The sequence below is a fragment of the Phycodurus eques genome, chromosome 15, assembly GCF_024500275.1.
Source record: "Phycodurus eques isolate BA_2022a chromosome 15, UOR_Pequ_1.1, whole genome shotgun sequence".
NCBI lineage: Eukaryota > Metazoa > Chordata > Actinopteri > Syngnathiformes > Syngnathidae > Phycodurus > Phycodurus eques.
This window is the reverse complement of record NC_084539.1, coordinates 15,114,778-15,140,849: the sequence shown is the minus strand read 5'-3', so window position 1 is coordinate 15,140,849 and position 26,072 is coordinate 15,114,778. Positions and strand designations below refer to the sequence as shown.

The window sequence follows — 26,072 nt, the reverse complement described above, 5'->3', positions numbered from 1 at the left end:
CCCGAGGCAAATCCAGTCATTGGGCCCTCAATTTACTTTAGTTCAATATTGAGAATAGGTGAGAATATAATTTGGGTCACTTTGAATATGTTTAGAGGCACAGCTGGATGCTTGGTTTTCAGGATAACATTTCCTTTACACTCTGATGACCAATAAACTATTTTTGTCCAGTCTGTCTCTGCGGCCTGGTACCAAATGTCCCACAGACCAGTAACAGTCCCGGTCCATGGTCCGATGGTTGGGGACCACCAGTGTAAGGGGTGGGGGTTTGAAGTTTAATTTTTAAAGGAACCGAATCGCGAATTTGCAGGGGTCCACTGTACCGGACGTCATTGGCTTAAAATAGAGTTCCGCTCCACTGGCGGCCACATACCCCAAATTTATACCTAAGTCAGAACATATCATAGTCAGTCACTACGCTAATGCAGTAATCACTAACCTACGCTAATGCAGTAATAAATTCGTATTTACAGGAATTTTCTTTTTTTTAATGAAAAACACTTCTGGGCTATAATATATATATATATATATATATATATATATATATATATATATATATATATATATATGTAGGTGTTTACACCTACATATATTTAATTTGTAAATATTAAAAGTTTAATTTGGTTGCTTGGTACTGAAGTGCTGCCTCCATGAGTGAAAACAGAATTGAATCTTCATGGGTGCTTGCGTTATAGGGTGGGATATGGTTAAATTAGGGAATGGTGTCTTCGCGGATGGGTAAACATCTGCTCAGGATAGCGTTTCAAAGTTTTCCAGTGTCCAACACAAATTACGAAGCTATCTTTTCATCACTTATGTTGTTTGTGTATGTTTATGTTTTCCCCTATAAGTTAATTCAAACAACAGTGAGCATGGCTGGCATAAGCCAATACTTTCATTGGCCAATGGGTCTGTTATGAAGGAGCCCTACGAATTCTGCCAGGCAAAAAGTAGCTGGATAAATGTGTGACATAACCAAATGCACAAATGTCACAGAACCAATAAAAGGAACCAGCATTATGCAATTCCTTAGGGAATTCAATACCTGTGTTAAGCCACATAAAGTGAAGGTCTTACAGCGGTGTTTATCTGACTTAAAACTTTTTTTTCAACACTAAACCATTACTCGGAAAAACAAGCACTGACAATATGTAAAGTAGGGAATTACCGAGTAAATAATTTTGCATGTTCCCTGACTTGAAGCAGATACGCCATTCTGTTTGTCTGTAGTTAAAACTACAGATAAACGAGTGAAGGGTTTCATTATTACACACAGACAAACATACACTCACCATGGCAGTGTAAGGAGTTCTGCTCGGCATCACGGCTGGATGTCCATTCGTTGTTGTCCCGAGAACGCCATAGTCTGTGATGAAAAAATATATATACATTTGTAAATATGTACAGAAAATATAAAAAGAGCACTTTTCTGTAATCTTCTCTTCAATCATCATTTATCACAATGCTTAAAATTTCAAATTTGAAGAAAACTAATAATTTAGATTTGTAAATGTGACAAATTATCTATCTATCTATCTATCTATCTATCTATTTATATCTGCTTTCCTACATACCAAGGGCAGTGAGTGACATCACCGTGAAGTACTCTGAGGTACCATTTTAAATGCAAACCTAAATAACAAAGGAGAATTGAGGCACTCCTATCAAAGGTTTTGGTTCTGTCAAGGTTGGAGTATCTTCCAGAGAGAAAAATTGGGCTTGCTTGATTGTTATTCAGAATGTGGGTGCACCTGTACCGAATAAGAACTTAATACGTGAATATCTACCCTGTTAGAGAAAGTAAGTCGTGTGTCAAAATGACTTCGTTTTAACAATCCTAATTCCCTAACATAATTTTCTTTCATGTGCTTTCATTAAAGCAGATGTGGCCTCGAGAAGTACACTAACTTTGGTTCTGTAGCTACATGCATTAAACATGCCAAACATCATGTGATGATGTAGAAACAGTCATATCCTTTATGTTACGTTGTCATTGCCCCAAGATAATCTGATCAGTGTTTATTATCACACAACCAGGAATAGAATGTGTGTGTGGCCTGGATCTGGTTGTCACCAGTTTAATCTGAATTATTACTGATTGAGATTACAAAATAAATACTTCATCTTGCTTCCTCTGCATGCAAATACAAAAGCTCTCTTCCGCCAAAGTCCTCTTCCTTGTTACTTACCTACCATCTCATGTTTCGTACAGTTTACAGTAAGCTAGTAAAAGGTCTCTGGTTGTCTTTTATTGCATAATGTACTGTGAATACAAAATAAAAGGCTGCCTAATAATCAAAAGGGCTCCCACTGCAGGTGTATTGACATCGTTGTAATTGGTTTCTAGTTGTATAATTTATACATAAAAAAATAAGTTGTATTATATGTATCATTTTACGTACACTGCATTTTACAGTAATACTGAACCTTTGTACCACGTTTGGCTTTAACATTAGTTAACTTAATCATATATGGCATGTGAGACTTTTGAACACACTGAACTTAAAGTGAAGCAAGGTGCTCAATCACAGGCCACAACATTAGGCACACTACTATGGAAAGGTATATAAAAAAAATACAGCCATTGAAAAGATAGGTGATTTTTACATTAACAAGAGAGGTGTTGATTTAGTATAATTGTAGTTAACCTCATGCTGACAACTGTTGCCCTTATGAGAAAAAGTAACACTTCTCACCATGATGCAGTGCAGTGCATTGTTGTTTTACTGCTTTTGCATTATCTATATCAAATGTGTATCCCTGAAAAAGAGAATATTGTAATTTTGTTAAAAAAAGAAATATGTAATGTTACACGTACAGTATTCTATGAGGATAAAGAGTAGGGTTTTTTTTCTTGAAAAATACTTCCTTTTCTCAGAAATGTTGCTTCTTTCTTCTTGTAATTGTTTTTCTTTTCAGTGTTGCCCCAATAGGCCTACTTAGGTGTGCCTTTCGTGTCATGGCCAGAGACAGTGCACTTGTTAGTGGCAGCGGGTATTATCGGATGAGCTCGGGGTGCAGTGAGGAGAGCTTGTGCTCCTTTTCTGACAGCAGCCAATGGTGAATGTTAAAAAGAGAGACAGATGGAAGGAACAACAAGCAAGAGACAGCAGGGGCTGAACTGGAGAAACTCAGCTTTATTTGTCCAAAGATAGTGAGAGGATACAAATGGTGAAAGATAGGGGAGGATGTGATAGTGAGACTGAAGAACCATAGAGAAAGAGCGATGTGAACAATAGAAAATGGCTCTTTTTTAATAAACAGTCCATAAACCATAAGGGCAGGCAGAGGGGATGAAAGGGCGCCTCCTAGAGCGTTAAAGTAGTACTTCACAGAGTGCCACTCAAGTGGAGCTGAAAGAGGACCAAACTTTTACAACACACTAGCAAACCCAGACACGCAAACTGCTCATCATCAACTTTCTCCATTTTTTTTGCACCCTAACTATTTTGGAAATGGTGATTGTATTTCCTTTCGTTGATGCTTCTTGATGATAAATCTCTGCATAGTCTGCACCGTTTCAGAAGGCAAACTTTGAATATGCTGTGATACTGAAGAAGGGAACACAAATCTATTGTGCTTGCTGCAATTAATGTTTTACCATCAGGTAGCACAATCACAACCATTCAAATTAACTTCAAACTTCAACCCATCGATCTATTTTCTATTGTACTTGTCCTCATTAAGGTCGAGTGTGAGCTGGAGTCTATCCCAGCTGACTTTGGGCAAGAGGTGGGCTACACCAGCCAATCGCAGGAATTTCAACCATTTATTCTACTCTAATGACAACAGCTTCTACCCCTGAATTGCATTCCCAATGGTTGCCAGAATATCTAATCTAAAAATGTTGGTGGTCTGCGTGGGAGGGAAATTAAACACATGCTTAGCATGCAGTTAATGGGCAACCATGCACATCTATTGAGATAGTTAGGATCCTGCCTCTGTAAACTGTTTTTAACATAATCGCATGCCTTCGGGAGTCAGCGTGACACATCTGCAGAAGGAATTAGAAGTCATGGGGCTGTGATGTCAAAGGGAGCAAAACAAAAGTTGGGTGTGTTTTAAATGCGAGAATAAGTACCGAAGGAGAATGAAAACATAGAAATATCTTGTCATATTGCATCATTGGACAATAAAAATGTCTATAATAGTGTATCTCGTGTATTATAGATGTGAAAAATAAATTGCTGGATTGGATATAGAGCCTACAGTATTTACATTTTTTTTTACCTACACAAGAATCCCGACGCAAGGCGTGCTATTGGCCGGTCACTCAGCAGCAGTGGCCAATCGCACTAAATAAAGCATGTTTATTTTAAGGCAAACTATTATTTGGTTTTACCAGGACCATTTAGAGAAGAAATAGCTTTGATTTTTGTTTGGTCACATTTTAAACTCTTTAATCTTAATTGTTTTGTTCCAAGATGATATGATGTATTGAATTATTATTAAAGGTGGCAAGGGTACATGACTATTACACACCTAAGCCATAAAAGCACCACTCAATATATTTTGTGGATTTGATTAGTTCGAACCTTAAACTGCCTGTAACGCACATCCTCACATAGTGACAAAGGTTTTTATTTTCTTACTGCAGAGGGTACCAAGCCTCTGTTATGGGTAAGGCATTCTTTGGGGAATTAGACCTTTATTTGTACGAATGCATTTATATAATTGCATAATAATAATGTAATTTTATATGTATTTTATTTATATATATAATGATAATTCCCGTCAGCTTTGTTGAAATATTTGCCCTGGCATGTTCCAAGCTGCGATCCTCCGCACTCTTAAAACACAGCTTTACAGATGCCATGTCTTCTGTACAGGCAGTCTGTGTTATGGTGAATATGTCAACCGAAACACACGGTATCTATGTATTAGATACATAGTAAAGCTAAGTGAAGCCACCTAGTCCCCCTATCTAATATCATACCTGATAGGTGCATGTGTAAGTTGCGGTTTTTATTCAGGTTGACGAAGCCCCCACCAATGAATTGGTGCTCGCCATCTATTAGCCACTATTTGTGACAGACAATGTGAATTACCTTGAAAATTGTCTGTCACAATTCCGGCGGCTTGGCTATCCATCCATTTTCTATACTGCTTGTCCTCATTAGGATTGCGGGAAACTGGAGCCTATCCTAGCTGACTTTGGGCACGTAGCTGGGTACATCCTGGATTGGTCGCCGGTCAATCACAGGACAAACAACTAGGGCTGTCGATAGCGAATGTTTTGAGAATCGATTCACCCCCCACTAATACAATTTTTTTTTTTTTTTACTACTAATATGCATTTTACTGTCATTTATGAGGGATGGAAGTCCATCTTTAAACTGCATATGTTGGTACTGAGTGCATGGTAGAAATTTGGTGTACAGAATTTGAGACAGCAAAATGCTATATGCTAAACAGTTAGCAGTAGCGATTAGCATCAGCGCGCTAGTGATTACCATTTTCGGTAAAAAAAAAAAAAAAAAACTACCTTCAGCTAACATACTTTTCATGTTATATTTACATTATACATCTAACAGTGTCTTAAAAATAACTTACAGCCGTTCCTTTGTTGTTTTTGGCAAAGTTTATGTACAACACTGCGTCCGTCTGTAATAAATGTTTGTGTGAAACATGGATTCTCTCTCTTTTCTTTTTGTCCCGGCAGAGCTTCGAGGCATACATTTTGTGTCGACATTTTTTAAGTCGACTTAGCAGAGTTATTCGACCCCCCTCCCCCAGCCCTACAACCATTCAAACTCACATTCACACATATGAAAAATGTAGAGCCTTCACTTACAACACGCATGTTTCTGCTAAACAAATCTCAAATCTCTTGACTGTGATGGAGACCCGCTAAGCACTACACTACCATACTGGTGGTTGGCAATTTATATTAATCTTTGTGTGCACGCTATTTGTTGTCACTGGTGGTGTGTCCAATGTGCTCGTGAATTTGTGATTTTAGATAAACAGAGAGAAATGGCTGCACAATTCCCCAATGTGTTTCATGGCTTCTTATTGGCTGCTGAGTTAGGAAGTGACTGAATATGAGGAAATGACTTCATCGGTGGAATAGCCTGAGTTGATGGACAAAACAAGAACCGATGACGACGATGTTAAAGCTCACTTTTGCATTGAAAGAACAATCCTAAAAATTATCTGAATTTTTTTCCAAAACAAAAACATGTTCTGGTAAAAATAAACTAAATAAAAGAGTAATTAATAGAAAATCTTAATGTTCAGTTATTTGTTATGACTATTCAGGTCGAAGAATAAAAGAGGCACATGAAGAAACCAAGGCAACAAGGACCCTCCCCATCTTCCCTGCTAAGACACACACCTTCTCCACACTCCAACACTTGTTTCTTTAAATTGTGTCTGTCTTTGTGTGTATGGAATTAACGAGACAGAGTAGGAAAAACAATTGATAGATGATTGTATTATTATTTTTTAAGTGTTTTATGACCGTTTTTACTGAAGGTGATTGTGTGGTTCCATAATGTCTGCTTGGAAACACAGTGACTGTGAAATCTAGGTGAGAATAGCCGTTTCTATCCGTGCTTGCCAAACAAACACGGATGTTTCTCCAGCGCTCTGTCTTTCTTTGCCACGAGTGTAGCAGAATTATTACAGATGAGTTCCTGCTGATTGGTTTGAATTTGTTGAACTAAACTGTCAGGAGGTTAGAACCACGGTGTTGGCACAAAGGAAGAAAAAAAAGCAGAAATGCACGGCTGAATGAAGGCATAACAGAGTAAAGTCAAACGATGAGTGTGCGCGTGCGGTCGTGAGTGTGGCAGCCGTTCAGAGTCCAGAGGAGAAGGGGCTTCAGTTAGTAACCATCCAAAGACAGAGGGAAAAGAGGGGTGTTGTGAATAATAATAAAAAGGAAGCAGAAGATTCAGTCACATGACTATGCAGCACTTGCAGCATTTCCTCTTGTCTGTACCTGTGGCAGGGGTGAGACCAGGAGGCGGGGCTTTGTTGGCGTCGGGATTTGGCGGGGGCGAGGCGGCGCTGTTTGGCTCGCGGCCATCGGATGAGAGTTCTGTGCTGACGGCCTCAGACGTGACCGGTCGACCCGACACGAGGTCGGCCGCCGTGCCGTCGATAATGGACAAGTCGGTAACCGTCTTCTCCCGCAGGGACTTCTCGTCGTCTTCATCGATCAGCACCACCTCGGCCTTGACGGCGCCGTCAAAGCCGAGCAGCCGTTGGCTCTCGCTCGTGTCTTCCAGGTCCTGGTAGCCCAGGAACACCATGGTGACTGGGTGTTCAGCGCTGGTTTGGGGCACGGAGCTAAGCTCTGGTCCTGGGCTGGCTGAAGGGCCAGGCTGCGTCATGATGGGACCCGAGGATGGTGGCATCATGCCTAGCCGAGTCTCCCTCTGCAGCGTGACCTGGGCAGGCGGGCTCGACGGGATGGATGGCGGGGCGCAGGATGGTGGGGACAGATCGTCCGCAGCTGCTGGCAAGAAGTAGGCCTGCGGGGCAGCCGGGGTAACCAACACCTGACCCCCCCTACGATCTCCCCCTTCACCAGGTCTAGCTGCTCTCTGGATTAGCTGGTCGACTTGCGAGGAGCTCCACCCGTTCTCTAGCGAAGTCGTGGACACGCCCCCGGAGGAAGTGACTTCGTAGACCACTTTCCTGCCGTCGTCGTAGACCTTGACGCCGCGCAACCCCGCTTCTGAGGGGCTCACACGGCTCGCTGACAGGATGCGCTGCTCGCCAGTCTGAGGGTCATGCTCCACGTTGATCTCCATGGCAAACATTGCTGTTACAAAGGGAGAGGGGGTAATGCAGAAGGGAGTGGGGTGTGAAGGAAGAGTGAGGGGGTAGAGAAGGTGGAAGGAGTGAAGCGTGAAGTTGGGGACAAAAACCTTCAAGACAATCACAGTATTACAAAGCTTAGCCTGTAGAACTGTAGGCCCCAACTTCATATGCGGCAATACGTATGAAAAAGAGCATGAAATATTTTACTTTTACAAAGATAATAATTTTCTGTTTTGATTGACACTGTCAGAGAAGTATTAATCTAATTAATTAATTTGTTTACCGTAATTTCTCATGTGTAATGCGCACCCCCAAAGTTGACCTCAAAATTCTGGAAAACCCTTCTACCTATGTATAATGCCTTTTTACAATGCATGATTTTGCTTCTACCCATATGATCATAACATGAAGTATTATCTGTATTTTGTTACTTTTTTCAAATAATTATTCTTATACACTTATAATACTTTGTTTTTATTTCCTCTCTCTTATTTTGAAATTCACAGCCCTACTTTTTAGTAAATGTGAAAACACACAGTTGTGCTAATATGTTTGATTACCCAGGCAGAATTTTTAAGATGTGTACAATTATTTTACGAAAACATGAAAGACCAGGCAAAACACATTTCATTTTATTTAAATGGAATTCAAATTAAAAGCATTTCAGAAAAGCATTATCATAAAACAAAACATTATCATTAAACAGCGGCACGGTGGGCGACTGGTTAGAGCGTCTGCCTCACAGTTCTGAGGACCGGGGTTCAATCCCCGGCCCCGCCTGTGTGGAGTTTGCATGTTCTCCCCGTGCCTGCGTGGGTTTTCTCCGGGCACACCGGTTTGCTCCCACATCCCCAAAACATGCATGGTAGGTTAATTGACAACTCTAAATTGTCCCTAGGTGTGAATGTGAATGTGAGTGCGAATGGTTGTTTGTTTTCAATGTGGCCTGTGATTGGCTGGCAACCAGTTCAGGGTGTACCCCGCTTCCTGCCTGATGATAGCTGGACAGGCTCCAGCACGCCCGCGACCCTAGTGACGAGAAGCGACTCAGAAAATGGATGGATGGATTATCATTAAACAAAACATAACACAGAAATTAATGACAGTTGTTGTTCAGTCATCAGTCATATTTAAAAACAAAAAACAGTATTTCACAAATTCTGCCTAGGTATGTAAACTTATGAGCACAATTCTACATATATGCAGTCATATGTACCCCTGTCATATTGGAATGAAAGTGTAGCCTGAACTGATCGCCAGCCAATCGCAAGGCACATATAAACAAACAACTATTCTCAGTCACATTCACACCTAAGGGCAATTTAGAGTCTTCAATTAACCTACCATGTATGTTTTTGGGATGTGGGAGGAAACCGGAGTACCCAGAGAAAACCCACTCAGTCTCAGAGAGAACACAGGCGAGGCCAGATTTGAGCTTAGGTTCTCAGAAGTGTGAGGCAGATGTGCTAACCAGTCGTCCACCGCGCCGCCCCCTGTGCAATATAGGAGCGCAAATCCTTATGTGTGTGGTCAACACAGAGTTCAGCCGATCCACCGACGATGTGATTGTGACGTTAAGTGGAACGCTAGCCGATTAGGAAGTGACCTGAAGCTTGTGCTGTTGCCGGACTCCATAAATAGAAGAGCAACTGGTTGTGTTGAGAGTTTGTATGACATGTCTCCAAAGTTATTCCCCACAATAAAAATGACTGCAATGTAGTTACCAGATAAGCTAACAGTTAGCCTAGCCTCTATTTCTTCTTCGTTGTATTTTCCAGCAGTCTGGATGTCTGGTGGCACCATGCTGCCTCTCACAGGTCGGTCCTGGTACTACAACTTTCATGGAGATACTGTATTGTTACGTGTGGGGTGCTGTTTTGGTCAAGTATGCCAAACACTAGAAGAGTATTAAGCACATACTGATTTTTCCTCATCATGCGTAGGGTCTCACATTTTAAAAATCCGTTAAGATGTTAAAAATGGGCAAGCGTGCAACCCACTTTAAATATTTTACTCTCTCATGTAACAACCAAAATATAAGATGGAAAGGCACAATATTTGATACAGCTCTTGTATTGGATATCATTAAACCTTGTGTAGAAGATGCCTTTATTTTAATTGTGCTCACGTCAAGCAGTACGGTTGATATAAAATACGTTTTAATATGTTTTTGGGACACCTGGCATTACAGCTACAAGAGGTGAAAATGGAAGAAAATATGGAGTGGCTACCCAATTCCTCGAGAAAAATATTTGTGAGATCACTGGTCAGCGATGTTGACTCACAATCTCAGTTTGTTTGATGGGGTTGAGGTCAGGGCTCCCAAATTATTCCGCATTGAAGCATATGCTTTCATGGACTTACTTTGTGCACTTGGGCACCAGTCATGGTGGAAGAGAAATGTAATTTCCCTAACTGTTGGGAGCATAGATTTGTTCCACACCGCTCCTGAATTAAAAGGTGTGCCCCAAGACAGTTGTCCATCTAATGTACTTTTATCAAACAATTCAATCATTTTAATCAGTCAGCTTCAGGTTGCACTGTTATTCCTGTTATTTGTCAATTTTTACCATTCATATTTTATGATTCTGCAAATATTTATCCTGCTACAACAAATGCTAAAAAATTTTTGGGGGTCATTTATTTTTACTCATTTAACCAGATAAGGCAGTTGAGAATAGATTCTTATTTGCAATGCCGACCTGGCACAGTCAGCATCAGATAATATAATTAAACAGACTTGTAAGCTAAATAACTAAACAACAGCTTAGGACACATTCCATTTATGAATTTAAATTTAAAGTTTTTTCCCCCCCTCATCTTATAACTACAAGGAACACACACCACCCATGAATTCAAAACTTTGTTTAATTTGGACCAGTACCCTAATGGATACCCACCTCCAGCATATGCTTGAATTTTCTCATACAGGTTTATGTATTATTTTCGGACAAATTTCAAGAAAAAGTGTCCTATCTTGCAATTTCTACTCCACCTAAAATATGAATGAAAAGTAGCCACTAGTAAACATTTTAATGTAAAAAATGTGTCACCTACTGAGCATGTATTTCAATGTCTATGCTGTTCCAATGTTTTATTTAGCATATATTGATGTCTGATGTTAATTAAGCATGTACACTGAAGTATTAACCTTTCTATGTCTTTGTGCTCTGTGTGCGTCTAATCCAACTTGGCCTCGTCCCAAACCCTTGATGCCCTTTCATCCTCGCTCACCGAACCCCTCCTTTTCTCCTCCTCTCCTCTCCCTCGCCCTTGTCATCATCTCCATTCTTACCGGGTCTTGGCGCTGCCTTATCCCCAGGCGCAGGTGGGCTGGTCCGGCACGGCGTGGCCAGGATGAGTTGTTCGGGATCGAGCTCTGCGCCGTCCGAGAGAGAAGCGGACGTGCAGCCGGTGGCCTCTACTGAGCACGAGCAAAGGGGAGAGGGGGGGTGGAGGGAGGTCAGTACGAAAGTAATGTTGGATGCAGAAAATGACACACGCACGCACACGCGCGCGCACACACACACACACACACACACACACACATTGGGTACACAAATAAATACAAAGTGATGAAATGAACCATTCACTTTCACACACGCGCGCACGCACACAATACACATTATATGCACAAAGACATTAAAAGGATAGTTGTTTAGTTGTTCTTCCCAAAGGTGTCATTGTTGTTTCCAAATGTGTGTGCATGTATCAGTGTGTGTTTGTTTAGATAATAATCTCGCTGAGGCAGGAGCGATTCGGGCCAGAGCGTGCCCATGAACCTTCAAACACACACACTGATTGCCACGGACAGAGCACACAGACATACTAACTCTGCACACTACCTCTAAAACACACACACACGCGCACACGCACACACGCGCGCGCAAACACACACACACACACGCGCACACACACACCATGCTCAGCAAGACTATTGACGCTCACACTCACACAAGGCCATGACTATGCAGCCAGCAGTCGCTGGCTTTATCCCCCCAACTATTCTCCAAAAAGCTCTGTAAGCCCCTGCTGCTTTGTTCTTCCCATCACACGCACATGCAAAAACACACAAACACACACACACACACAAAGCAGTGAGACAGACACACACACACACACACACACACACAGAAAGTTTTGCTGCATAAGCACTTGAATCTCTGGGGTGCTACAGTTGCTGTGGACACAGACGTGAGACAAGGACAGTTAGACGGTGTGTGCGTGTGTGTGTGTATGCGTGTGTCACATCGATTGTACCTCCATCATGGGCCATCAGACTCTGAAAAACAAACAATAACCTCATCATTCCTGGTGATTTAATTATTTTCATCAACTTGTTTGCTATATATTTATGCCTCTATAAAGTCACACAAAACTTTCATTCTTACATTTGAAAGGAACAGCATCAGTGAGGGCCGTGAAGAGATGAATGAATGAAGACGAGAAGCAGAATATACTTTGGAAGTAATTAGTAAGGGGACTCATTAAAAGCAGTAAGACGTCAACATCGACGACACAACGTTAAGATGGAGTGTTTTACAGTTTATAGGGCCTTATTTACTACTATCCCACATGGCGGGCGCTAAATTGTGTGTGCACGTTAACAGATTGCACACAATGTTGGTGAGCATGTTACACGTGATTCCGTGTCACTTAACAGTCTGGGATCGCTGTTGGCAACAGGTGAAAAGTGGTGAAGACCACCTTAAAAGAGGGTCTGGCACTTTAGGTAGCACTGATGGTTTTCCCCACAGAAAATTTAGGAGAGCACCGCAAGCAAAAATTTTTTGTTTGAAGTGATGGAATTGGCAGTGTGAGGTGGCTCGCCAACACGACTCACCTCGGCATTAAGCCTTTGTCATTATTCGCTCAAGTTTAAGTTGAGTGTTACTATGTCTTAATATTAACAGTCATTGACTTTTTTAAACACTTGTATGACTGTTAATAATGTTACTTTAAAATATCTGAACTAAAGGTTTTATGATGGCAACTGTTTGATCCTAGAATGGATTATTTCCATTTACCGTTATGTTCAATCTATTACTATTATTTAAACTTGTTAAGGCTTCAAAGTACAAACAAATCAGAGGTCGACAAGATTGCTGGGACAGATTGTGTTTGACTTTGGAGGTATTAATTTTCCAAAGGGAGCATTTTGGCCACAACTCTTGGACTGGATGTCGTTAAGATTGCATAATTGTACCTAATGTTGTGCTCTATTGTGTTCAATTTCAATTGAACAAGACAACAATTCAGTATCATCTGTATTGAGGTGCATTAATTATGTCTCCGGAAGCATTACTTTGCAACTTGTCATGTAACTACACAGGTTTTTTTGCCAGGTTCATATTTTGTACCTTCTGCAGGTCTTCTATAGAGCGTTCAGTCTCCTTCAGTCGTTCCCGTAAAACCTGCTCTTTAGCCGAGATCTGAGATTCTTCATTCTCAAGTGTGCTAATTTCAGATTCCAGCCTGCAAACACACACATAAAACACGTTAGTCGATATTGGAGAGGTTTGCTGCTTTTGACCTGCATCCTGCGGCTGCTAAAGTCTGACAGTCCAAAGACAACTCAACACAATTGAAAACAGGTTAGTGTGATAGTAGGATTTGGCTCTACATTATATTCCAATGAGAGTCAACCATGTCAATTATAATTATAATTGCCTGCAATAGTGGCTTGGACCTGAGTTCATTGTCAACATTTTTTTTTTTTTTTAGTTTCTGTTTCTGATTGAGGATGTGGCGTTAAAAGATGCAGTTGGAATGTGCGGTAGGGACATCTGGAAAAATGTTCGTCACGTGTTATACAATGTCGGCATGCCTGAATTGTACTACCTAATTTCTACACTGGGTGACAAGACAGAAGAAGAGAATAAGTTCATTCCCATCTCTCATTTGCTTGTTTTCCACCAATCACATATTATTGAGTAAGACAAGCCTCGGCATACTGTTCGATGCATTGAATTTATGCCGTTAATTTCGTCCTTGTGGAGAGTAGCGTTAAAAGTGTGGGTGTTGAAACCTTTCATCGGGTGCGATGCCCCTGGCTGCTACTACTACTACTACTATTATTATCTTTACCTATGTCGACATTTGATTAGTTAAGTAAATGAAAGGTAAGTAATGTCAGTAGCCCCTTACATCCTTCAATTTTTCTGTATGCGTAAACGTTTGGATGTCAATCCAAACCAGAACAGTTATGCCTGACTGTTTGCTTCTATGGCAACATGACATTTATTGAACTTGTTCAGCAAGACAGCCTAATTTGATGCAAAGTACCAATGCTGAGCCAGATAATGGCTGCAGCTGGTTATAGTAGAAACATATCTTGTTGTAAAGGCTCAAAGCAGTTTATCCTGAGTGAGATGTTAAATAATCCATTATGAAGGCTCAACAATAACATGATCCATCCAAAACATCCTGCAGTACTAATCCTATTAGCTGTCTTTCCAAGCTTAAGCCCCAGTTTAAATTTTGGGAAGGTCATTTCACATATATTAAAACCTCCCAAGTCGAATAAATATGCTTCAAAATACACATAGTAAAACATTGAACTGCCGTCACACACATGGCACGTCATCGTAGCCACATGACCTTATTTAAAAAAAAGAATCAAAGGATTCAATTCTGGGTGTGTTTATTGCTTGTTCCTAAGATTTTTTTTCTTTTGTCGATGTCATGGATGACCTCACACAATATTTGATCATATCTCATGTGGGAACCATATGATTAACTTTTTCTGTATTTTTTTGCAACACTTATTCCATAGAGTAACTAAATTGACAGTTTAAACCCTGGAACTAATTGTTTATATTTCTACGCTCTGGACTGGTCACCAGTCAATCACGGGGCACATTTAGAGACATACATCCATTCACACACATATTCATACTGTCACGGAGTGGGAACTGAAGCCACACTACCTGCACAGAATTCACCACGACACCATCAGTGACTACCAGTCCGAAACAAAGCATTACAATTTACATGAGCGAACATGCATGTGCAATGAGAAAAGCAATGCAAACACAGGGAGCACAAACAAGCCAAGAGTCGATCAAACCAGGAGCCTCTCGACTGTGAGGCAGATTGTCTTTGACTTTGGAGGTGTGCTTTCCACTATTTTCTCTTGGGGAAAAAGATTTACAAAGGAATAGATGGCATCCCAGAACTGATTTGTGCTTGACCTTAGAGGTTCTAATGCATGTTGCAGCATTTAAAGTATGCCAAAATCTTGAAAAGTGACAATTTGGGATTACATTTAGGACACATCATGATACCACAACCATCCACAGTTCAGTCCTCATCAATTCTAAGACGGTGACATGTAAGGGACACACACACAAGGACATTATGAGATGAATGTAACAACAATAGTAGGAAGTGGTCAGGGAGGAGAACCACGGTTGCTTCCTCAAAGCCTGCCAGCACTGTACAACATTTTAGTACACTCCTCTGGGATGCAAGGAATGTGTGTGCCATAATTATGTGTGAAGAAAGAAGACTGTCAGCTCATCGCACTAAACTGTTGTACATGCCACAGTTTTACAAAATAAACAGTGGTCATCCCATCAGGGTGATGGGTTAGCAGTCAATCAACCACATTTCTGTTTGTGACAAATTTAATAGACAGGATATTCAGAAATTTGGTATTCCAGATCAATTAAAAAAGGAGTAGAAGTCTTCTTATCAGTAGATTCACTGCAGTGAGACATTGGTTGAAAACCCAATTACGTTGGATGGTGGAACTATAAACTTGCTGATAGCAACTAGCCAACCTTGGAACCCCAAACAAGGATAATGAGCAGCATACAAATCTTTCCAACTACAGCAGGACCATAGCCACTTCAGGCACTTGAGCCATTTGTCCTTGGTCCTCTTTATCTCGTTTCCTTATTTAACCCAAGGAGTTATGTTTTCTCTTCGACAAGTTGACTTATCGGTTCAACCCGCTCGTCTCAGCAGGGGTCTCTGCTCTTCCAGGTGCTATTCTCATCTTTCAATGTAGATGTAAGGTATTTCCTTAAATAGTGAATAATGAGGATCTTGTTCCAATTTAGTCAGTGTGAAACCTGGATCTGTTTAAATGAACACAAAGCTGATACACTGCTGTATGAATGGAAACAGGTTTATTGTACCTTCTGCCATCTAATGGAAAAGCATTTAATTGTTCTGCCTGTCACTTTACGTCGATGACATAGATAGATGCACAAATGTATGATTTGCAATTATCAAATAATAATTTTCATACAAATTAAGTGATATTGCATCACTTCTTGTGATTCAGCCACCCCCCCTCGCCCGGCCCCCCAGACAGTACCCTGGTTGGAAATTACTGCTTGGTTGCTGAGCCTCAAGTTGCCAATAATAAAGTGTAAAAATAAAAAGCTACACGCCTCCATCTCGCAGTTTGTCAAATGTAATGGACCCCTCTATGATTTTTAACTATGCAAGGCTCAGCACATACAGTACATACAGTATTACATGTGACTGGCACCCTCTAGTGATCCAACCAGAAACACGACCAACGCTGGCAGCAAACAAGAGTAATGAAATTTTGTACATTGTTATACTGTACTGCATGATTGTGTCATGGCTCCTCCATGGTCTGGCTACATCCTTTCTCATATTAGTCACCTCAAAAAGATAAGATTCATGCTACATTTACAGTATGTAGAAAAAGAAGTGGTGAGATTGTTGACTTTAATATATATATTTTTTGCAATACTAGATCACTGTCCATTAAAGACTGATGAGTTTCTAAAATTTGTTAATGCATGTATACGTCTGGCAGCAGCAATGCTAAAAGAAAACCCAGTGTCAATGTCACTGTCCCACCCTGTCAGCCAACCGCAGGCCAGTTGCCATAGATACGCCCGGCTTTCCACATCATACAGGACAGGCAGGAGTTCATATCTGATTTTATGGTGTGGTGGTGGACTGTGTGCATATGCCCACATGCGTTGGAGATTCAGAGGCGATCCAAACGACTGATGCTATGGAGGAAGAAGATGATCTAACCACACGGTAAAGAAGTGAGTATTTTTACACAGTAATTCATGTGTGCTAGTATGTGAACTTTCCTTCTGGGTGTGCTTCTTCTCTTGAGCTGCTGGAAAGATCATATTGGTTGAGGTAAGCCTCAGCGGGCGGTGCCAGCGAGCCACCATTTTCCCAAGCGTTTTACCGGTGAAAAACATTATTACTTCTATGCTCTTGCAAAAGTCTCAAATGTATTTTCCTTTCATGAATATATCTTAAATTTAAGTTTATCATTTTCTCTCATTTCATCTCTCTGCCGTGGTTCATCAGATAGTCCATCTATCCATCCATTTCCGATACCACTTGTCCTCATTGGGGTCATGGGTGAGCTGGAGCTTGACTTGACGTTATGCATTTGGTCTGCACTGGTTTTCTAACGTACTCGAAATGAGAACATCAGTTTGTCCAAATTACACAGCTGTAATGTCAACCTGGAGGGCGTGCACAGATGAAAGCACCGGAAACCGGAGAGCACTCAATAAAAAATGTCATTTGGGTTTTATTTAAGCAACTGGTAGTGATGGAGAAACATTTTCATTGCTCTGTACTTGAGGCAAACTGATTGGTTTCATTTCGTACATAAGGCACAGTTCCACTAATGAGAGTTGATATAAGCGTATACACACACATTCATAAATGCAATAATGCTCAAGTTTGATTAACAGCCTTCCTGTGTGGAGTCTGTGGACTTTCCATGTTCTTCCCATGTTTGTCGTCAGGTACACATTTAAAGAAAGTGCATGTTGGATTCATTAAAAAACAAATTGCCAACAGGTGTGAATATCAGTGTGAATGGTTATTTGTTTCTATGTGCCCTGTGACTGGCTGGCGACCAGTCTAGGGTGTATCTTGTACTTGCCCAAAGAGAGGTGATATGCAATTTAGAGCTTGACAGCATGGCAAACTACATTAATAATGTTAAATGAATGCATCTGTTATTATCTTTTCAAATCTAAGTGTTAATAAAGCTTATTTTACTGCTGTACAGTCCAACTGTCTATATAGTGTAGCTGCACCTGATGAAGAGGACACTGAAGTACCACTTTATAGTCCAATGTTGGCATCTACTGTTTGCTTTCCTTTCTGCTATGTTTAGTTAAAAGTTTTTTCCTGTCCCGTGTTACACGAGAAAATAAAATGCAGTTCCCCCACCCCAAAAACATTTACATTTGGAAGCAGTTAACAAGTCCTTACCACATCATAAATCTACAGTTCTTAGCCTACATGGAGCAAAGTTTTAACGGTGGACAATCTCAGTTCCGAAATGTTATGTTCTTGGAAGAGGTAACCATACAAAGAAATGATCTAAACACCAATGCTTCACACTGAGGCAAAAGACGATTATTTTCAAAGCCTTATGCAATGTGGAACAGGCATTTCAGTGTTATTTTCTGCAGAAAGTATAGTTTGTTTCTGCCAAACATACACAGTATATCCCAGAGTTCCAATTTGTCTCGTCTGGCATGCTTTGGGCTAAGTTAATGGTTCTTTAGTCTGTTAAATGACTGACTGTATGGTCAGATAAAATAAAATATCCGTCTTTCCATGTCTCTTTAAATAGCTGGATTGGTTGAAACATTTGATTGACAGATAACAAACAGGGAAAATCCTCACTACACTGCATCATAATGCAGCTTCATGAGACCAGTGTTTAATATTTTTGATACCTCAGTTAGTTACCCAACATAGTAAAACATTAGGAACAGCTTTTAGTATGATGCAGTACATTTCTACACCACTGCAAACTACAACTACAACAAAAAATTTAAAACAATACCTTTCTGACAGCATCAATCAAAACCAAACATGATGAGGACCTTGGTAAAGGCAGAATATTTGATACTGTAAAGCTCTTGCATTGGATATGTTTTGTGCAATGTCATAGCATATCTCAAATCAAATAGGCGAGAAATACAAAGTATCCACCATTTGCATGGGAACGTAAACCGTTCTGCTCCTCTATAATGGTGGCTAAATATGTCTGTGTAACGTGAAATATATAGCACCAGTCCAAAAGTAGCACAGTATGGGTACACGTCAGGTCAGTGCCACATTGTGAAAGGGCCTTTTACGCTGTATTCCTCTCTCTCTTGTTTACTTAGCACGGCCATGTAATGATAGGGATATTTGTAAAACTCCCACAGCTCACACAGTGTTTATCCTTCAGGCAGTGTGAGCGTCCTCTGCTGCACACAATGCCTCCTCTTTCTTCACCACTCTGACGCTTTGTATGCTTCTAAAGTTTGGTTTATGACCCAAAAATCTTATATATAGGGATTTCCATAAGTGTATAGCACAAAGAACATGCTGTTCCTCCAGCTTTATGTTATTTCCAGTTTTAGTAATATAATCACACAAAGATGTTGTTTTCCCCGTCTTATCGTTTCTTGCTCATAATGGTGTTTTGAAGATTTGGTTGGCGGCTTCTTCCTTTCTTTCTTTTATAAATTTGTTTTAAACTCTGTGACACCTTAACACTTTTCTTACTTATGTGCTCAGCAGGTCGTGACAAGACACGAGAGCCCATAAAAGAGCTTTGGCTTTGTCTTGGTTACTTTCTATCATTAAAGTGTCCAGTGGCGCACATGTTACAAGTTTAACAGTTGTAAAAAGAAGATGGGGAAAGGATGCCTCCTGGGCTTCTGTGTATGTACTAAGAAAACAGTGGAGCCAAACTTGGAAACGTTTATAAGGGGAAGGAGGTGTCAGTGGTCATACCTTATCTCATGCACTCAATCCCTCACACCACTATGTCCAATCTGTAGTGGTTGCTGAGGTTATAGGTTATTTTGGGATCATAAATTTTAGGCGTAATCACAACAGCTTCCATGGTGTCCGCTGGGATCACCTTTCTAGCAGAATCTGGCAACATGCGTCCTGTTTTTTATCATAACTGTGGTTATGCATTGGAAACAAAAACTCTTTGTGCCTTAATTGTGAAAATACTCTTGTGTCCCAACCAGAGATACTGCTACAAAGCATCATGGGACATTGGTCAATGCAGCTAAAAGGGTTCCTGAGATTAGTAACTAGCTATTGGTTACATATGTCCTAAGATAGCTATTTATGTAAAGCTTATCATGTGGGTTTTCATGTTCCCCATAAGTTTGTTTGATGCTACATGAAGAAAATGTTGACTTTATGCACCCTCATTCATATGTTACAAAAGCCTTCCAAACTTGTTTGTACAAGTTTGGACTGCTACATCGACAGCCCCCTTGCGACACCATATAAATTTGAAAACAGCACTCTTTCATAAAAACGAGTGAATGCAGATCCTAAACACACAGGAGTGTAGCAAAGTGAAACAAAAAACAAACCCCAAAGTTCAATATCTCCTCAGTGAGAAACAAAACGTATCAGACAACAAGACTATTCAGCTAAATGAAGTGACAATCTGCCCCACAGTGCTTTCACCATTCACTACTGCTGTTTACCTTTTAGCGCCCATGTTATCCTGGAGTATGTGGCCTCGTGACGTTTCCGTTATTTCAGCATTGATGATAAGCTACAGTAGACGGTGGCTAACACAGCCTCTTTCATGTCAAGCCCCACACACTGCACGAAAGTTCAGGCGGTTTCGGTCACATCTGACTGTCTACTAATGACTGTCAGATAAAGGATAAAGTGTGGTCGTGTCCACATCTTGCCAGAGGACAACACTTCATGCCGACTAGAGTCAAATGTAATGATGACAAAAGCTGGCACTTCATTCATAGCACCAGTGAGCTCATGCACCGACTTCATCTGGAAATAAGTCACATAATGGTTGAAGGGAATCAGGAAACTCCTCCCCAAGACACAAATGTAGGAAGTGCGCACAGAATCACATAATTTTCTCCCCTTCGTTCAATGTTCACAACATCTCCCTGCATTGTCAATTACTGTACATCCCACTTTCACCTATCTCTCTGGCATGATGCAGCTGTTCTGGCATTATGAGCGAGCTCTTGCTCGCTTGTTTTTTTGTCAGTCAGCTCATGTGGCTGTTACTAAAATACCCAGGAGCTATTTTCTACACTTACAGTGTTCATACTTTGGTGTGAATTTTAGTGACTGCAGACAAGAGAATATTTGTGATGTGCCACATGTAGTATTACAAAATTAGAGCTCTATTTTAAGACCCCGGTTGACACTTCAAATACGACTGATGTAATCAAAGTGTCGCACGTAGCCCGATTGTTAAGAGTTGATGCACGGCTGTATGAAGAGAAACCAAAAAAATGTGATTGAGTCATTCTGAGTCATTGGGTGGGCAGATTTGACCTTGGCTGCTGAAATGAGGATTGGACAGAAGACGGACTGACACAGAATCCATTTGAAAATGAAAGACTACATAATTAACTTATTCTCATCACTCTTCGATTTGCATTGGTTCTGCCTCTCTGCCTGATCCAATTGAACAAATAAACGTAAAATGTTCAAAGTACTGAAAGATCCAGGAATACGACAAACAACAATACCTCTGTATCATGTCTTCCAGCATCTTCCCTTGCTCCTCGTCCAGTTCCAGCTGTTTCCGCCGTGCCCCCTCTTGTTCCCCTGGCATTCCCTGGAGGAGCCATCGTTCCCGCATGGCTTTGGACTGCAAACAGACACATCTCAGGTGACAATGTTGCAAAATATAGAGATCCTAATCAGCTTGACTTCAGGGAGAACATGGCTCGGTTGTCTTTAGTAAACTTCAGCTGAGATCAATAAACCATGGTTCAAACTGCTTTGACGTCCCAGAAATAACATTATTATGAAAATTATCTTTCGGTCTGTATGTTCTCGCAATGCCCCACTTTCATTCACCAATTCTGTTCCCACTGAATAACATCCATGCATTCATTTTATAATTCACTCTTCATGTTCAGGATCCAATAAAAACAAAACAAAGGACAGATGACAACAATGGAAATAATATATAATAATGGAGCAATGGAAAATTATTGGACGACTGGTTAGAGCGTCTGCCTCACAGTTCTGAGGAGCGGGGTTTAATCCCCGGCCCCGCCTGTGTGGAGTTTGCATGTTCTCCCCGTGCCTGCGTGGGTTTTCTCCGGGAACTCCGGTTTCCTCCCACATCTCAAAAACATGCGTGGTAGGTTAACTGACAACTCTAAATTGCCCGTAGGTGTGAATGTCAATGCTGTGCTGTTAAACACTTGTCAAACATAAATCTCTGACTCGCCATCAATTTAGTTTTCATCAAATCATCAACTCCACACAGGCGGGGCCGGGGATTGAACCCGGGTCCTCAGAACTGTGAGGCTGACGCGCGAACCAGTCGTCCACCGTGCCACCTGTTTTTACATACTTGGCAAAATAAAGATGATTCTGATTCTGACAGGCTTAAAAAAAACAACCTATTAAAATAAAGTAAAATAAACCTTAAAACGTTTTAACTAGTAGTAGGTTAAATACAAAAGGAAAAAATACACCGAGGTACAGGGAATATTTGACTTTAAATTCACTATGATGTTTAATTTGTTTGCAGACCAATGCATCCAATCTGAGAGGCCCGGCTGTCCTTATCAAATCACTGAGTTCTAGTCTCCTTTTCCTCTCTCAGGGCACCAGGACCCTGGAGGGCATACTACAAAGCCTACTTCATGCTGCTTGACCGCGTGGCACTCAGACGTAACAGTCATTTAATGGGACTGTGTGACCAGATGCTGATTACATCAAGTCGACTGGTGGTGCATGCTGAAAAGTAAACATAGCAGTGTGCTGACTCCAGGGAGGTGTTGCACTCAATAAAGCAAGTTGTCCAATAGTGCAGATTCTGCAGTCACAACACTATTGATTATTTCATCAATTGCCTGTGTGGGTTTTCTCCGGGTACTCCAGTTTCCTCCCACATCTCAAAAACAGGTTGATTTAAGACTCTAAATTCCCCGTAGGTGTGAATCTGAGAGTGAATGGTTGTTTGTTTCTATGTGCCCTGCGATTGGTTGGCGACCAGTTCAGGGTGTAGCCCGCCTCTCGAGCTGGGAGAGGCTCCAGCACGCCCGCGACCCGAGTGAGGATAAGCGGTACAGTAAATGAATGGATGGATGATTGAAACAGATAATTGTACTGGCACAACCTATTCCTTTACATAAAGCACAGATGTAATCATAATGAGAGAAAAATAGCAGGTTCCTTTCGGCCTCACCTTTTTAAACTCACGTAGCAGACTGACCATTCTTAAATCTTGCAGCTACACCTGTGTTGATGTTGGCAGAGTGGTACTAAGCAGCAGTAGTATCGGGTCCGACTATTTCTAGGATCATCAAACTGATAACATATTGCTAGAGTGACAGAGGAATACCTGTAACTACATGACCTGCCTCCTCTGTCAGTGTGGAAGAAGTAAGAACTTTAATACAAAGCAACGGAAGGATCAAAGAAACACTATTCGTGAAACACACATACATGCAATAAAGTAGCTTCACACTGTATAAACTATTTGAGAGCACAACAGTGAACCAGATGTGAAAAACACTTTGACCTGGAAAAACAAGCAACAGAATTTGTTGAAAACCAACATATTTTGTGTAACCTGAAAAAGCTATGCTTTTCAAGCAGTAATAGGGAGACATTCCTCAATGCTTTTAAATTATTTATGCAATGGTAAAACATTGTGAAGTGTGTTGTGGTAGGCACCGTCTTGGGATCTCCCTGTGAGGGTTTTATGCTTATGCATAGAGCTCATGTTGCTGGAAAATAGTAGTTATGAACTTAACATTGTCCTTAACATTTCATCCAACATCCTACTAAGTTCTTATGAGAGCACATTGCTTGGTATCAGCATGAAGGACTCCACTGCATTGAGCACAATACTTTAATGGCCAGAAAAACTAAGGTGTGCATGGCTTTAATCAGCAGTCCTTTGTCAATGTTTCCATAAGTGGGTGTTTATAGCTGGAAAACACCAGTAGTCAGGATTGAAATGTACTTAATAAAGGACCTTTTCATTCATTCAAGTGTTTAAAGGCCTTTCATTAGAGAAAGGAATGTATTTTATTTCCACTGGCTAGATATTTATAGCGAAACAAGAACCCACGGACATTTTCCCACGCATATCTCTGGGAGCATTTACAATCAATTCACAGAGGGGGAGTCTGATCCCTATGTCCAGTTTATGATATCATGAATTAATATAAATTCTACAAAGAGTACTATAAGTAGTAATGGTGTTAAGGTTGACATTGACAACACATCACATGATTAAGATGTCTCTATGTGATTTGTTTCTCGAGTTATTTGAATTTCCGATCATGTTTGTGAAGTCAAGGGACTTGACACTGGGTGAAATGTTCAGGAGCTCAAATTAAATTGCTCCCTGTGGCTCTATTATTAACACTAATAACCTATTAGCCATCTTGTTCCCACAGTTAAAAGGCACTTTGGAATGATGAATCAAAGTTTTTCCGCCAGCCCATGGTAGTAATTTATTTTGTGCTTGCACAATGTGCATGTGATATACTGATCCTTAAAACAATTTAATACCAAGATACCACACATTGAGATTTGCTTTGACTTTTACACCCAGCCCTTGGACACAGTTGTGTTAGGTGGCACTGAAGACTTGCTGTTTAAAAAAAAAAAAAAAAAAAAAAAAAACACACACACACCAACCTTGAGATGTTGTAGCTGTAAAACCAAATCATCAAGTTGAATTCTCTTGTCTTCAATCTCAGCTTGACGTTTTCGCTTTTCCTGCGTAACACAAAAGAGAGATTGTTAAACACCTACAATTGTTATATCCAACCATTTATCATCTATACCGCTTATCCTCACTATGGTCGCAGGTGAGCTGGAGCCTCTCCCAGCTGACTTTGGGCGAGAGGTGGGGTACACCTTGAACTGGTCACTAGTTAATCACAAATAAAGACAAACAACTATTCACACTCACATTCACACAAGAACAATTTAGATCCTTCAATTAACCTAAGAAGCATCTTTTGAAATGTGGGAGGAAGCCCAAAGAAAACCTACACAAGCACTGAGAGAACATGCGAACCCAACACAGGACAGGACAGGATTTGGATTCAAACCCCAGACCTCAGACCTTTGCTGCCGGAATTGTTTGTGCAGTAATTGCCACAGCTCCAACCAGTGGTTTAAACAATATACCAAAGGGAAACAATGATAGCAAATTAGCGAACTTCCCATTCTAAAGACTAGTGGGGAAAATATTACAGGAAGGAAGGAAATATTAGTGCAGTTGGAGGTCAAACACTATCAAGGACTGAGAGGGCTAAGGATTCACCTGTTATCTCAACAGGAATAAGCCACTTCAGTTCTCTAAAGAGACAAAATAGAGGTCAACCTTGAACTGGGGAGAAAGGTGCTTAACTGAAGTGGACATGAATGGGGGGCGAGGACAAAAAAAGAAAAATGGGGAAAAAACCCAAAACGGAGTAGACAGAGGCAATGTGAAGTAGTTGTCGACAAAAATACATGGGAATGTAAACAAGACAGCATAGCCCTGCGTGGGATTCTGTGGATGTCTCTCACACGCACACACTTCCTGTTTGTGAAAATGCATATGAACATTGGACCCTTTTTCTCTGATACATTTCTGGGGGTTTTAGCAATGAAACTAGAACGAATAGAGAGAAACACTTTTTTCTTTTTTTTTTTTTTTTTAATAGAAGAAGAACCAAAGCTTGGTGTACAATAATAATGAGGAAACAACAGATTACACACAAAAATAAGAGTAAAATCCAAACTATTCAGGCACAACTGTAACTCCACAATGATATCTGGCAAAGAGACCAGAGTAGATGCTTGTACGAAACCATTTAGTGCTGAGTCTGCTGTTCCCACCCTTTCATTTTGCACCTAAATTGAACGTTTTGTTACTCCACTGACATACTACATTTTTGCTCTTTTGCCCTCGCTTGCCCTTTTGTCAACAGAATCGTGATGGACATGGGCTGCTTTTGTGTCGCCGTCTGTTGCAAGACTGAACAGATGGAACAAATCAGTGAAAAGAGTGAAAACAACTTGGCTTTATCAGGTTTGCTGGGAGAATAGGCCATGATGTAATGGAATGGAAGTAAGTGCAAGAGAGGGTATGCGGGGGTGGGGGCACAGGAGGGTAGTCTTGTAGGAAAAGTTGACACTGCGTATACATTGGCTACAGTACAATGCAACAAAATCTGCACCAAACACACAAACACACACACACACACACACACACACACACAGAGACACATCCAAGTGGCGGGGAAATCTACTTTGTGGTTATGCTGGTAGCAAAAATAGCAGTAGCA

General features: G+C 40.8%; 1 protein-coding gene across 4 annotated transcripts in view; it reads right to left on the bottom strand.

Moving 5' to 3' along the window:
- LOC133413589 (PALM2-AKAP2 fusion protein) overlaps window positions 1–26,072 on the bottom strand; it is a 74,880-nt gene that overhangs the window by 30,251 nt on the left and 18,557 nt on the right. For 3 of the 4 annotated variants that reach the window (XM_061698160.1, XM_061698162.1, XM_061698163.1), the window contains exons 3-9: window positions 24,430–24,510; window positions 21,285–21,406; window positions 13,134–13,248; window positions 12,034–12,055; window positions 11,069–11,197; window positions 6,947–7,774; window positions 1,293–1,366 (exon numbers count right to left, since the gene is read on the bottom strand). In XM_061698160.1, coding sequence (XP_061554144.1) covers window positions 1,293–1,366; window positions 6,947–7,774; window positions 11,069–11,197; window positions 12,034–12,055; window positions 13,134–13,248; window positions 21,285–21,406; window positions 24,430–24,510 — 1,371 coding nt within the window. The remainder of the gene's footprint in view (window positions 1–1,292; window positions 1,367–6,946; window positions 7,775–11,068; window positions 11,198–12,033; window positions 12,056–13,133; window positions 13,249–21,284; window positions 21,407–24,429; window positions 24,511–26,072) is intronic. The other variant, XM_061698161.1, reaches the window with a different exon arrangement.